The sequence below is a fragment of the Eurypyga helias genome, unplaced genomic scaffold (genome assembly GCF_000690775.1).
Source record: "Eurypyga helias isolate BGI_N326 unplaced genomic scaffold, ASM69077v1 scaffold9289, whole genome shotgun sequence".
NCBI lineage: Eukaryota > Metazoa > Chordata > Aves > Eurypygiformes > Eurypygidae > Eurypyga > Eurypyga helias.
This window is the reverse complement of record NW_010271458.1, coordinates 47222-58777: the sequence shown is the minus strand read 5'-3', so window position 1 is coordinate 58777 and position 11556 is coordinate 47222. Positions and strand designations below refer to the sequence as shown.

Genomic DNA, 11556 nt, shown 5'->3' with positions numbered 1-11556 from the left:
GGGCAGGAATTTCCCTTTTTATTGCAGCCAAGTACAACAAAGAAGCAGAAGTTGTTTAATCTTGAGCTCATCAGCGCAATTTCGTGTTGCATTTAGTTACTCTGTGTGTTTGCATGTGTGTGCATGTGTTTTCTTTTTGGTAGGCAAGCTTGTCTTTTGTTTGTTGACAGTTGCAATGAGAGTTGATATTGTACCTATGATACTGCTCATTGATTACCTTCTCACTGCTCAATCAATTCCTTGATGTGTTGTTATTTGGCAAATAACAGTGATGTGAATTTCAAAAGAAAAAAGCTTTTGCAGGTTCAGGTGACATTTACGTAGAGGACAACTCTATGGGCAAAACCCCATGCTACTTACCCCCAAGATGCACTGATACAGCACTCCAGTGCTGGGATCATGCCATGGGGAGGTTTCATCTACCTACGTTTTACATTTTAGAAGTCATTGTGATAATTCCTCTGGAAATAAAGGATGTGAGCATGGACACCTAATTAATTTCCTTTGCTTTACTGAAATCAGCCCAATTACTAATGGTTCCTGTTCTGGTTCAGCCTACTCGAGAACAACACAGTAAGCATTTTGTTTGTGGTGCACTTGTCCAACGCGCCACACCCCCAGCTAACCTGGAGGGTGGTCAGACTGTTGTGGGTGCAACCATCTTTTCATTTCAGTCTCCCAAATGTTGACAGCAGTAAACATCTTAACTCTCTTTTGTCTCTATCACGCTGCCAGCAAATTCTGATACATGATCCTGCAAATTATTTGTTAGAGGTATAAACTAAAGAATTGGCATTTGGATGAAAAAGCAGGGTTGGAGGACTTTTGGTCCCCAAAAAGCATTTGGGGAGGAGTTACGTTCCAGTTAACCTTAGGATATGCAATATCTGTATGGTTGGGCTGTGTGTTTATTTTGGGATTGGGTTTGGTAAGGCTGCTAGATGCTTTAAAAGCAATTAAGAGCTGAGATTAGACATTTGTCAATACGCAGATAAACTTATAAATAAAAACAGTTAATAGATGTCTGAGAAAAATTTAAATAAGACTTTAATTAAATGAAGAGGAAATGCATCTTAGTGATGGTGATATGCCTGTGAGAATAATGGTTTGAAAAAAAGCTGGAGGACATCTAAACCCGTATTTGGGCTAATGTAGAGCCCAGCTTTTCCTGGAGTGTTGTCTGCTGTCTTGGATGAGATGCAGAGGCTGAAGCTGGGATCCCTGCAGCTGAGACGATCTGATTCTTTGAGTCATACCAACCTTCATAGTTGCACTAAAGAGCAAAAATCATTTTGTTGGAGGCTGTATCAGGGTTGTGTCTTTGGTTGCACATCGGGGGATCTGCCCTAAGTGTTGGCAGGTTACATTAGCACCTGGTGAAAGAGGAGGTGTTGGAGCTAAGGCTTATGTGTGACTGTTGTGACTGGTGGGAGATGGATGGTGGTCAGGGAAGGCACTGCTGCAGGGCTCATGCTGCATCCAGGCTCTTCCAGGGAGCTCTGACTCCTAAAACTCTTCAGTAGTGCGGATGGTTATACACTGCAGCAGCTTGCACAGGAATTGGGTGGTTCTCCAGTCCTTTGTGGATAAAACCACTCGTCTTAATGAAACGGACATCACTGCAGAAATTGTGGGTCTGTTGTGGAAATGTTTTGGGGAGGATTCTTGTTTTATGTTCTGTCTGGATGACTGTAATTGCTCTTTTTGTGCCTGAAACCTCTAAATCTATCCAGAAGGTCTGAATGATTTTGCAAAGCCTTGAAAACGCAACTCAAATACAACCTAATGGCTGAGTAGATCAAGGGGAAATACCAAGTGCTGTTTGCTGCCTCAGTCATGAGCTTTGCAGAGTTGGATCTGGGAGTACCATGGAGGGGCCCAAGCACCTCTTCACTTTGCTTATTTTTCTCATGCCTTTCTCACCAAGGAGTATTTTGAACAGGCTGCACAGGAGCAGAGCAAACCTTAGAGCTCTCCGTGGAAAATAGCTCATTTCCTTCCAGCAGCATTGCGACCACTGATGCTACTAGAAGTTACTCAGGGCTGTGAATCTCTGGGAGCTGAGCAGCTGGTACTACAGAGTGTAGATGGGGATCGGCGGAGCACTTAGAACACGTCAGGTCTCTCAGCCGTGTGCAGTGATCTTGTACCTCTCGCCCCTCCCCAGAAACAGCCGTTTTCCTCCCCCTTTCCTGTATGAGGATTTTTTACCTTTTGGAGTCACTTATTTAGACTGATTAAAACTTTCCAATTCCTTCCTCTTTAGCAAATGTTCAAATGGTTTTGTTTTCTATTTTATCAGAAAATTTAAAAAAAAAAAAAACCCAAAAAGAAAAGGGGGGGTGGGAGCATTGGTGCTGTTGAGCAAAAGGTTGCTTGGTTTCCGCTCAGGTACTGAAATTTTCTGGTTTGAAATTTGAAAAATTTCCTATTACAGTATCTCAGGATTTTTCTAAAAATACAATTATTTAAAGCATTTTGTAGGCATGTTGGTTTTTTGAGTCCCAGGAAGTATATGGCAGTAGGACAGCTTATGACAACGCTGCTTCAGCTCTCGTAGGATCAAAGGATCCAGGAAAAGACATCCCCTGAAAATCAGTACACCTTCTGTAGACATCACTCTCCTCAGTTCACTCTCCCATCTGGCAGAGTTTCAAATGGACTTTTCCTGGAGAATTATCAGTGCAAGGTATAATAGCCCCACACTTTAGCTTTTACCTTTATTAGGAAATTATATCATGAATAAATATGAGCGTTAGCTAAAATGATACTGACTGTAATGCAGATGTAGTTAATAGAGATATGGAAAAAAGTACTTTCAACATCATTTATGCTAATTAAGTTCTGAATCTTGTTGCAGGGAGGTGTGTATTGCTGGCCAATTCAGAGTAAAATCATGATTAATTATGATATTTTTCTTATGCAAATCAATCTCTGATCTATAGATAGCAACAAATTCTTATAACAAGAGAAACAAACCCAGTTCTTTTATTCAGCAGCTTTGAGATGTTGCAGTCTGGATGCAGATATAGGGGATTAAAAAGTTGATGTCTGTGCATTGTTTGGTGGCTTTTTATTTTTTCATTTTTAAATGGAGTTGGACTCCTTTGCCCATTTTGTGTCCCAACCTTTTTGCTCTGATGGACATCCTGCCAGGGGACCAGGTACTGGGGCTGGGCAGTCCATTTGGAATGGACTGGGGCATGCGATGGTCTTTTCATCTGAGCCAGGAATCTAAAATAGCTCAGAACCTGGCCTTGAGTTTCCTACCGTTTCCATTTCTGTTACAGAGCGGAATTAGGAGCAGTCCTACACAGAAACCTCGAGGGGTATGGGATGTAAGATGCTGAGCTGGGTGCTCTTTAGCCATAAGGAGGAAGTTTTTTAAAATATTTAAAAACAATAAATAACGTGTAACGGTTAACTCATGACAAACTTTTTTGTAAAGCACTCGCACCGTTTTGGCATCTGAACTCAAGATTTGGGCAAGGCATTGTTTTCAAAACACCTGATTGTGTAGCACAGGGAGAGGAGGGAGCAGGTAGCCAGGGTGAATAAATAAGCAGTAGCACCCAAGTTCAAAGTGTTGGGGAAGGACACAGTGCTGCCCCGTTTGCTCCGAAACCCGGACGGGGCCGTGTGCGTGCGCTGCGCTGGGCAGGTACTCCCCTGGTTGTGGCCAACAGGGCTGACCAGCACCGACTCCAAGGAGCCCTGTGTGGTCCTGCGCTCGCGCCGCGTCCCCTCGGCATCTTTCTCTTGAGCTGGGCGAGAGTTAATCCAAGCCCCGGTCAGCCAGCCCGACAAACAGCGGGGATGGAAGGCTGGGGATGTCACACCCCAGAGCGCACGCGGGCTCTGGGGCTGCGTCTGCTGCGTCCAGCCCAGCGCCCTTGGCCGTGGGCAGGCACTGCCGCTGTGGGGGAGAGCTGGGGGCGACGAGGGGTTTCAGAAAGGTGTCACTGATCCTGCCTTGTTTATCCAACTCGGTATTTTTCTGACCAAGAGGCGCTTAGATTACAAAAGGGAAACCCAAGCTGTTTTCAGTACGTTTAGGCTGGGGTTTGTTGCATGCAATGAAATGCTGCTCGCCCGGATGATCATGATGTTTATGCCTTTGCCGCCCCCCACCCTTTAACGCGACTTTCACTTTTAAGCTGCAAACACTCCTTCTCCTGTTCTCACCCTGTGAACACGGGAGAATAAAAGCAGTTCTGAATTTGCCCAGGAAAACCAGGCAGGTCAGTCAGGTGGATGAGATAAAGATCAGGTTGCCAAATACCCAGGGAGCAGCAGTTTTGTTTCGTGTTTTTACAGGGGCTGCCAGGAACCCCGCAATATAACCACTTGATAACCTAGGGAAGGCGCAGGGGTCCGGGGAGGGATGCTGGTGGGCAAGGCAATGCTGTGTCTTTAATTTGCTTTTCGGAAGGAAGAAAGTCTGCATAGCAATGACAGGCTGGCTTGTTGGAGCTTTAATGTGCGATCTGTTTTCTCCAGTGGAGGGCACTCAGTGTATCACAAACTGGAACATCAGCACCAACAAGCTCCAAAGCATCATCACTCTATGGAAAGGCTTCGGAATTAGACAAGAGCTGCCTCTCAGCACAGCTACAAAACACTTTAAACCTGACCAGCTAAATGGATAAACCTATCCTGCGTAGCTTTTAAACAGGGGTCTTGCACAGACAGGAGGCCTGCCTGCTTCAGGAGCTGGGAAGCTGGAGGATGGATTGCTGTGTCTGGGAATGGCAAAAGGCAGCGGAATGAGAAATGCTAGGTACCGGGAAAGGGTTTTTTATTTCTCCCGGAGAAGTTGGTTTACCTTCGTGCTCTGCTACAGCTTTTACTTGCTGATTGCCACTTAATGCTGATGGTTCTCTGATGACTTACACAATGGCTCTCAGAGCTTAGAGTCCCTCCCTACCCCCCCCACACACTCCCCCCCCATCCTTCGTCCTGTCTTCCCCACCCCCAACCCCTTCCCTATCCTTTCCCTTCCTCATCCCCAAAATTCTTGCTTGTCCTCTCTAGGGAACTTTGTGTGGGTTACGGGCATGCACGCTGGATGGCGGTGATGTGAGTGGCAACCGGGCTGTGACATGAAGATTCTGATGGTGTAAAGAAAAGAGACCAGTTTTAAAAAGAGAGAGAGAGGCAAAGGGAAAGCAAAAAAGGGAAGAGAGAGAAGAAAACAGCTGGAGAAAGGAAAAGGAGGACGTTTGTTGATGACAAAAGGATGGGTAAGTGAACTTTTCTTGTTTGTTTGTTAGCACGGCTGCCAGCTGTATGGTATATTTTTCAGTTGGATTATGAGCTGATGGAGAGGGGGAACAGGCTAAACAGCAGCAGTGCATTCCTTTGCCAGGTGACTCACTGTACTTGCCATTGTATTTTTAGATCATGTATTTCTCCCCCCCCCTCAACATGCACATACACGCACCTTTCCTCCTGCAGTGGTTTGATATGTAATTAATCTGTAAATGCATGCACCGAGTCGGGGCTGTGGAGTACGTTCTGTCTGTACAGCCCACCCCCACACCTGCACACGTAGAGATAAGTACATGTATGAGGCACGCTCGCACACGGTATCTTCTGGGTTTATGTTCACGTTCAGCGAGCCTGTAGTGGCGTTATTCAGGCTGTCAAAAGGGACTGTTAACACTTTGCGGTATGTGGGAAGCAGAGGGGAGGGGGTGATTTTCCTCTATAGGTGATTTTGCACAGGCTTGTTTGGTCTTTGAAAAGATAGCCCTGTATCTCTGCTAGGTTTCCAGCCGTCGTTTGCCAGTCTTATTTTTTCAAGTGTGACAGGTTTATTACCCTCCCTCCTTCACCCACCCCCCCCCCAAGTCTGTAACAGCCAGAACGTATTTCTAGCGGGCTGCTGCAGGCACATAGGCAGTAGCAAAAGATGAGGATTTAAATTAAAAATCTACCCATTAAACTGAAAGGCAGAGACATATCATCAGGGGTATTTTTGATTGGGAATTATTTTGCTGATTGCCCCTTGGTTTAAATTGGCTTAAACCGCAGCACAGGCTTGGTTTTGTGTGTGTGACGAATAATAAAGTAATTATTTATCGAGGAGATACCGGCCCTTAAAATATTTCCTGTTGGAAGAATGCAGTTTAATTCTTAGCAAGACTGCAACTCTGGACAGAGGCAGCAGTCCTAAAATTATTCCAGGCTAACGGAAGCGTGCATATGTATGTTGGATTTTCTGACGCCCCCTCCACCCCCTTTCATAATTATTCAAAGAATGTGGAAAATGTGACTGTCCTCACATCACAGCATTGCTAATAGATGGTAAATTTGACATCTCAAATGCAGAAATCTTATCATCAGTATTGCTGTGGAAGAGAGGGGAGTTGAAATAGCAATATACCCCTTTAAACTTTGTGTTTTGCTGCTCCTGAGGCAGTGTTTATATGTAAATATTTGTGTGTTTATTTTCATAGGGTATATAATGTATATAAAAAATGATAAATATTTAGGTATTCACAGCTACATGTGGACAACTTCAAATGAGTATGTGTTCAGGCTGTGACTCATTCAAAAGAAATATGTCTTCTGCCATTATCTTGGTATTGGGGTCCCATACCAGCGTTAGTGAATACTTCTCTGTAAGGCTGAACTTTGTTTCTGTGCATCTGTTGAGGTATTTGGGGTACATAAAAATAATGAGTAAACCTGCCTCAACCCACTCTTAAAAACAAATCACCCAGTGCAAAAAGTAAAGCCTTTACTTAGTGTTTAATTTTACGATAAATACATATTTTTCAAGATGGGTCAAACTTTGCGATAAGCAGATTTCTCCCTTTTGGCAGTCATTTTTGGAGGAGTGGGTCTCACAATTGTTGTTCTTAAAGGACACGTTTAGCAGCACGTAACTGCCAGGAGCTTTGGCTCATTTCCTTTCCAGTACTGTGGAGCATTCAGCACAGTGACTTGACAAATATGTTTATTGTTAAAACCTCAGCATCTAGCGATAAGGATATACCAGCTACACTGAGAGATGATGTACAGGAGAAAAGCGAATAGAGAGGAGGCTCTCGGTCCTTCTGAGGGATCATAAATCACACAAAAGTAATTGAAAACAAGGGTAGTACTGGTGATGGTGCGGGTAGGAGAGACGGCAAGGCAGAAACTCAGAGGAGCAGGCATTCACACGGCAGAAAGTGCAAGGCAGGAGGCAAACAGGTCGTCTTCAAAATCCACTGCTTCACTGACGCTTCATTAGAAACCCACTGACGTTAGTACCCTGTTGGCGATTTATTTTAATAGCTTTACAATGCACATTTGTTTTCTGTTTAATATTGTAGGTTTTCATGTAATTAAGCAGCTGAGAGGCATGAGTGTGGTGTTAGTGCTACTTCCTATGGTGCTGGTTGTTACGCTTGTGGGGGCTCAGCGAGCTTGCCCCAAGAACTGCAGATGCGATGGCAAGATTGTGTACTGCGAATCTCATGCGTTCAGAGACATCCCGCAGAATATTTCTGGAGGGTCGCAAGGCTTATCGTTACGGTACAACAGCATTCAGAAGCTTAAATCAAATCAGTTTGCGGGCCTGAATCAGCTCATATGGCTTTATCTTGACCATAATTACATCAGCTCCGTGGATGAGGATGCATTTCAGGGGATCCGCAGGCTGAAGGAATTAATTCTAAGCTCCAACAAAATTACCCATCTGCACAACAAAACGTTTCACCCGGTGCCCAACCTTCGCAATCTGGACCTCTCTTACAACAAGTTGCAGGTGCTGCAGTCGGAGCAGTTCAAGGGCCTTCGCAAACTCTTGATCTTGCATTTGCGGTCTAACTCGCTGAAAACCGTGCCGATCCGAGTTTTCCAGGACTGCCGAAACCTTGACTTTCTGGATTTGGGCTACAACCGCCTGCGGAGCTTATCCCGTAATGCTTTTGCTGGCCTTTTGAAGTTGACAGAGCTCCACTTGGAGCACAACCAGTTTTCTAAGATCAATTTTGCCCACTTTCCACGCCTCTTCAACCTTCGCTCGATTTATTTGCAGTGGAATAGGATCCGGTCTATTAGCCAAGGGTTAACGTGGACTTGGAGTTCCTTGCACAACTTGGATTTATCAGGAAATGACATTACAGGGATAGAGCCTGGGACCTTCCAGTGCCTTCCCAACCTGCAAAAGCTGAACCTGGATTCCAACAAACTCACCAACATCTCTCAGGAGACCATCAATACATGGATCTCGCTCATCTCCATCACTCTGTCCGGAAATATGTGGGAATGTACTCGAAGCATTTGCCCGCTCTTTACTTGGCTTAAGAATTTCAAGGGAAATAAAGAAAGCACTATGATATGTGCAGGCCCTAAACATATCCAGGGGGAAAAAGTGAGCGATGCTGTGGAAACATATAATATCTGTGCTGAAATCCAGGTGGTGGTTACTGAAAGGTCATACCAGCCACCCAAAACCCCCCAGAGACCTGTCTTCATTCCTAAACCCACCGTTTCCAAACTTGAAAGCAATCAGCCGACGTCTGTTGTGCCAAGCCCTTCTGCAGAGCCCCCAACGCCTGGAGTGGAACCAGAGTATGAGCACGTTTCCTTTCACAAAATCATCGCTGGGAGCGTGGCCCTCTTTCTTTCCGTGGCCATGATCTTGTTGGTTATCTACGTGTCGTGGAAGCGCTATCCCGCCAGCATGAAACAGCTCCAGCAGCACTCTCTCATGAAGAGGCGCAGGAAAAAGGCCCGAGAGTCTGAAAGGCAAATGAACTCCCCGTTACAGGAGTATTACGTGGACTACAAGCCAACAAACTCTGAGACCATGGATGTATCGGTTAATGGATCTGGGCCCTGCACGTATACCATCTCTGGCTCCAGGGAATGTGAGGTATGAACCATGATCCTCCTAAAACCATTTCAGCTGCTGGGAAGGAGAGGTAAATGTTTGAAGCTCTTGAGGTGTCTCTAAACACTAGAAAGATTCATGAGATATCTGCGCTTTCGGGTTTGCTCAGTATGAAAGGTTATTTCATAAATAGCAACAGTCAGGGAGGTGGTGGCGATGATTGTGAATAATTCAGACTTATTAAAAAAATAGATTAAGTTGAAGTAAGAAACTGTGATAAAGGCATCTGAGGTGTTATTCTCCCCCTGTTTGCACCCATTTTATTAGCTGTGGCTACAGCGGAGCAGCTGTATGGATGGAGACAGAGGAGCTGAACAACGTTTTCCGGTTTAAAAATGAATATGGAAACCTTTTTACTCCGGAGCCCACGTCAAATCTTGGGGGGTTTATGGCCCATTTAAAGATAATGGCAAAGATTTTCTGCATTCTCTGGTTCAGGAGTAACCCAGGGGACAACAGGGCTGCGGCACAACCCTAGGGTTGCGTCTCCTTGTGTCCCAGAGAAGCACGTACGAGGTGCCTTACTACTCCTCTGAACTTGAGCCTTGAGTCAAACAGCACATGAGTTGGAGAGGGGGATTCTTGGGGGTTTTATTCCATTTGGGTGATCAGTGAAGGCTTAGCTTGAGAGACAACTCTACAGGAGTTGAGTTTCCTGTGCTTAAGGCCGTGTTATGATCTTGACTCAGCAACATGGGCAATACAAACAGCTCTTGGTGCTTCCTTTGTCTGTTGTTCAGCTTTGGCAAGAACGTACTGTGTTTTTTCATTGCTGTATTGCCAATGACTCTATTAATGTGTGTGGAAGGAATGTTTTTACTTGTGAATGCCATTGCTTATTTATACCTGGTAAGCAGGATTGGTGCAATTCCATTTCAGTACTTGTTACTCAGTCCTGCCCCTTGTGTGGTGTCAGGGAACCAAGGCTTACTTGGCTTCCTCGCTTGTGGACATCCTACCTGAGAGCGCTTAAGGTGCTGTTGAAATGGATTTGTACCCATTTGAGCAGATAACTGGGAGATGTTGACCAGTGTCTGACAGCCAGGTTGTATGAAGGGTGCGTTACCGATGAGCAGTGCTGAGCAGGGTGCAGTTCTGGGATTCTGGTATTTTAAAGGTGGATGTTTTCACTTTCTGACAGCAGAGCGTCTTTAAATGTTTCATATTTGGCATCTGAAATCCCCAGGTGTTTTGCACCACGGAGCTAAGGGGAAGAAAAAACCCACCCCTGTATGTTTTGGGGTTGCTTTTTTCTTTTAGAAGAGGAAAACCGCTTGTCATACCCCTGTCCTTTCACCACTGTCATGTGAATGAAGGGTGGGGTTTTTCTTTTCTCTGTTGGCAGCACAGGTAGAAAGTGTCTGATGCTAACAAAGTTATTTTGAATTTTCACTGCCTGTCACGAGGAGCATTAATTTGCCCTGAAAGGCTGTCTCCTCTTCATGCTCAAGTTTGACACCGCTGAAGTTTCATTAGCTTGTATGAAATGCTGTTTAATTTACACCAAGATGATTTGGAAGTCAGCTGAATCTGACTTCCAGAACCGAAGGTCCATGTAACGAAACCATAATCTGTATCATGATAGTAGTGTGCCCAAGGTGGGGAATACGTGATGTTCTCTGGGGGACTGAAACTGGGATAGTTTGGATTATGGCTGATAAAAAGTTGAAGAGTCCTACCGGGTCTAGTTTCGGGAGGTCAGCGTGGCGCAGTCACTTGGAGCTGGCGTTGATTGTCACACACAGCGTTAAACACAAGGGGACCCCCGTTCGCCTGCTTTCCAGGTGCTGTCGCAGCACCAGCACAGTTTTATTCCTCTCCAGGTTAAGTTACGTGGGTGCACAACTTGGGGGAACGTTGTCTGTGGGATTCTTGGTTGTGCTGGCGTTGGTGAGGCTGCACTGGACATGACAGTGCTGTCCCGGGCTGCCACGGGTGGAAGGTGCGCTCTGTATTAGCCTGGTGATGTAGTGTGTGTTGGCTGTTGGTACAGAGGACTCCAGGAGGCAGAAAACAGCACATCATTGAAGGCACGTGTAGCAGCCATAAGCCCCCCCGAAATACTATCTTCAGCTCGGATTTAACATTCTTCGTCTCCATAGCTACAAGGTTCCACTTGCAAGAGGAGAGATGTGCACTGTACAGTACTTAAAATGGTAAGGGAAAAAAATCCTTGTAGAGTCTTCAACAGTGGGAAGGTTTTGTGCAAGGGGGGGAAAAAAAGGAACATCTCATTATTTACTAATGTACCCAGAAGTACAAACTTGTGGGAAAACTGTTATTTTGTACAAGTGACAGAGAGCTCAGGCCCATCCTCCTGTCAGCCTGGCCTGCTCCGTCGCTGGGCTCAGCCTGAGGTTTCTCCCAAAAGGGAAACTTAGAGGGGAGCAGTGTCTGGTTATCGAAGTGAAGGCAGGCAGGCTTTCAGGCTCCATCGCTTAGGAGTTGATTGGTGTTATTTTTTCTGGTACTGTTTTTCAAATGCTGATCTGCTTTCACATGTCCACCCCACGCCTGCCTGCAAATAGCGAAAGGTGTCCAAAAATGGGGTGTCTTTCAGGAAAGGAACAATGGCTTAGTTCCATCGGAACCTGGGGGAGGTGCCTGAAGATGCTCTGATGCCGGTAGTTGGTGATAATGACGGTTTCCGAGTGTGGCCCAAGGTT

The 11556-nt window shown here is 45.5% G+C and overlaps 1 protein-coding gene across 1 annotated transcript; it reads left to right on the top strand.

Annotated features, from left to right (window-relative positions):
* Positions 1-5239: 5239 nt before the first annotated feature.
* LRRTM4 (leucine rich repeat transmembrane neuronal 4) lies at positions 5240-8878 on the top strand. The gene is made up of 2 exons (XM_010158828.1): positions 5240-5243; positions 7326-8878. Exons 1-2 carry the CDS (start codon positions 5240-5242, stop codon positions 8876-8878), a joined length of 1557 nt encoding a protein of 518 aa, XP_010157130.1.
* The last annotated feature ends 2678 nt before the right edge of the window (positions 8879-11556 follow it).